This window comes from Gekko japonicus, unplaced genomic scaffold (assembly GCF_001447785.1).
Source record: "Gekko japonicus isolate JY-2015 unplaced genomic scaffold, Gekko_japonicus_V1.1 scaffold5371, whole genome shotgun sequence".
Classification (NCBI taxonomy): Eukaryota; Metazoa; Chordata; class Lepidosauria; order Squamata; family Gekkonidae; genus Gekko; species Gekko japonicus.
In genome coordinates, this window is record NW_015162123.1 from 32,060 (window position 1) to 35,274 (window position 3,215).

General features: G+C 52.8%; 1 protein-coding gene across 1 annotated transcript in view; it reads right to left on the reverse strand.

The window, feature by feature from the left end:
• Positions 1–2,728, reverse strand: part of LOC107105672 (retinal guanylyl cyclase 2-like) — a gene marked incomplete at its 3' end in the record, with an annotated part of 29,156 nt that extends 26,428 nt beyond the window's left edge. Inside the window, exon 1 of the mRNA XM_015405669.1 lies at positions 2,011–2,728. Coding sequence (XP_015261155.1) covers positions 2,011–2,728 — 718 coding nt within the window. The remainder of the gene's footprint in view (positions 1–2,010) is intronic.
• Positions 2,729–3,215: the final 487 nt, after the last annotated feature.

Below are 3,215 nucleotides of genomic sequence, written 5' to 3' on the forward strand. Positions count from 1 at the left end.
CCCCCATAGCTAGCAATCCAAAACAGTACAGTGGCACCTTTAAGACCAAGTTTTGTTCAGGTACAAGCTCTCCCTCCTCTGCGAGGACAGATCTGCACGTCCGTCCCCCCCAATAGCTAGCAATCCAAAACAGTCCAGCGGAGCCTGAGCGGTGGATGTTGTCTTCTGACACACTTCCGGTGATGTCAGGGGGTGTGGCCTATGCAAATGAGTTATGCTAATGAGTTGTGCTAATGAGCTCCTGCACCTCTTTTTCTACGAAATGACCCCTGCTCTGTAGTATACCCCTGATTCTAGGGGAAGTTACTTAGTTACTTCGTTTCAACCCGGCATTTCTTCCCAGCAGGGACCCAAAGCGCTGACATTGCCTCCTCCGTTTCCTCCTCACAACCACCGCCGTGTGAGGCTGAGAGGGGGTGCCTGGCCCAAGGTCACCCAGTAAGTTTCCCTGGCCGTGCGGGGATTCGAAATCCCTTCCCGGATTCCCTCTTCTGCAGGCACCGCAGCCAAATCTCCAGGGATTTCCCCTGCTGGAGCTGGCAACCTGTTATGTATTGGGACCAGGGTTCCCTCTAAGCTGAGTTAGTGTGAACCAGCTCACAGTTCTGTAGCCTCCGGCACACACATTTTTGTCTCAGGAAGGGATGGCTCCAGACAGAGGCAAACTAATTTATGCAGCAGCCGAATCGCTCGCTCACAACTTCAAGGCCAGTAGCTCACAAAGTGGAATTTCCGCTCATAAGACTCCACAGCTTAGAGGGAACATTGATTGGAAACATTGATTGTGGTATGTCACACCAGAGACTGGCTGAGCTTAGAGCACAAGAACAATAGCCTACCAGGACACCGGAAGTAACCAGTCTAGTAGTAAAAAGTAAAGGTTCCCTTGCAATTTCTTGCTTTCGAACTGCTAGGTTGGCAGGAGCTGGAACGAGAGACGGGAGCTCACTCCGTCATGCGGTACCCTGGGTCTCGAACTGCTGAACTACCGACCTTCCACAGCCTGCAGTTCAGCATCTTAACCACTTGAGCCACCGCAGCTCCTAGTCTAGTAGTAATGTCATGTAAATAGCCTACCATTGGGAGTGGGGTGTGTTTGGGTGTGGCAACGGCATGCTATTAAACAGAGCTGCGGCTCTGGGGTCCTGTCTTTGCTCTTGCTGAAATCACAAATAGTTGGAGCTGATCACTGGACTCGAGCCTGCTCATCCATGGAACCCACTATTTAACACAACCCTCTCTCCCGCCTGCAATGCACACTCAGCATTTTCCCTCTTTATATGCAAAGCCCAGAAGTTCTGGATCTCCTCTAGCCTTTTCTGCTGCCTCTTCTGGTTGAGCCAATTAGCCTCCAAACCTAGGCTTGCCAATTCATGGTTGGGAAATTCCTGGAGATTTGGGGGTGTTCCTAGGGAGGACTGGGTCTGGGGACCTTAGCAGGGTATTGGGCTCTTTTTGTAGAAAAAGCCCAGCAGGAACTCATTAGCATACTAGGCCACACCCAACTCATTAGCATTTTGAGCCACACCCCTGACAGCACAGCTCATTAGCACATTAGGCCGCACCCCCGTGTTACCAGACGTGTGGTCATCCAGCCACACCCACCTTTTGCTTGTTATTCTGTTTACCTTGTTTGTTGTCAAAACCCAGGGCCTTTTTTTGTAGCAGGAACTCCTTTGCATGTTAGGCCACACACCCCTAATGTAGCCAATCCTAATGAGTTCCTGCTCTTGGGTGTGGCCTATTATGCTAATGAGTTCCTGCTGGGCGTGGCCAACTTGGGAGCCAGCCGGAACTCCGTTCCTGCCCCAAAATAGCCCTGCTGCCACAGAGCCCACCCTTCAAAGCAGTCCTTTTCTCTAGGGGAACTGCTCTTTGTGGCCTGGAGACAAGTCATATTTCCAGGAGGCTAGCTTTCCTAACCCCCTGCCACAAACCGTAGCTCTGCTGTCCTCCAAATATGAGGCTGGCCTCCTCTTTCAAGGGCAGCATCCACGCCTATCACCTCACCTCGTATATTGTGAGCCCTTTGTATCTTGCAGAGGGTCTCCAGTGCTCCGTCGGCTTCGTCCTCCATCGTGGTCAGCACGCCAATGGGGAGGCCAAAGTTACGTAGTGCGTGAGCCAGGGCATAGCCTACCTCCACCCAGAAGTCCTGTCCAGAGCTTACAATGGCAACATGAGCCCACTGGAAGTACTTGAGCACAGTGTAGATCACCGCTGAGCTCTGGGGCAACGCCCGGATAAAGGTGCCGTAACGCTCTGCCGCCGAATCGTCACTCAAGCAAGACCAGGAAAAAATGGGCTTGTTCCAAGCTCGGCCAAACCAACCCGCTGCCTCACAGATCGCAGGGTTGACGGGGCCGATAAAGCCAGAGGCATAGCGCTCTATGTTCACAAAGCCCACCAGGGCCTGAGAGGTCTGGCAGTCTTCATGGAGGAGGATGTAATCGAACCAGTAGCCCTGGTTCAGAGTCGGGTCTTTGTTGATGCGGGCAACAGCTAGCTGGGCCGCTACGTCCGGGTGGGCCTGGGCATAGACGGTGTCACACTTCCAGGGGCCCACCACTCCCACCCTAAAGGTAACCAGGTGGGCACCGCCAGGCAAACAAAGTATCAAGAGCCAAACGAGGAGGACTCGCCAGCGAGAACCTCTGCAGCGGCTCCACCTTGGGTGGTTGGAAAGCCGGAGTAGGAAACTCTGGAAGCCATACCAGGCTGGGATCATGTTGTTGTGGAGCCAGGGGGTGACACAGTGGAGAGAGAGGCAGGGAGAGGTGAAAGGGGAGAAGGCACAGCTTCCAGAGCCTTTAGTTCCTCAGCGGACAGGCCCAGAGGTCTTTAGTCACGGTAGGTCCATTGGCTTCCATCAGCTTGGTTAAGGTTCACCACCATGCACAATCAGAAAAGGAGAGGGAATGACGACCCTGGAAAAGAGAGAAAAAAGGATGAGAGGAAGACACTAAGACTTCTCGCCTGGCTGTGGGAGAACAGCAAGCAAATACAAATTTTCTGAATTATGTGTTCTATTTTTACCTAACTTTGCCCATTCTAAACCCTGTCTGTGTGAACAGTGCTGCCCAGGGAACATAAGAAGAGCCCTGCTGGATCAGACCAATTGTCCATCTAGTCCAGCATCCTGTCTGACACAGTGGCCAACCAGTTCCTCTGGAGGGCCAACAGTGGGGCACAGAGGCCAAGGCCTTCCCCTAATT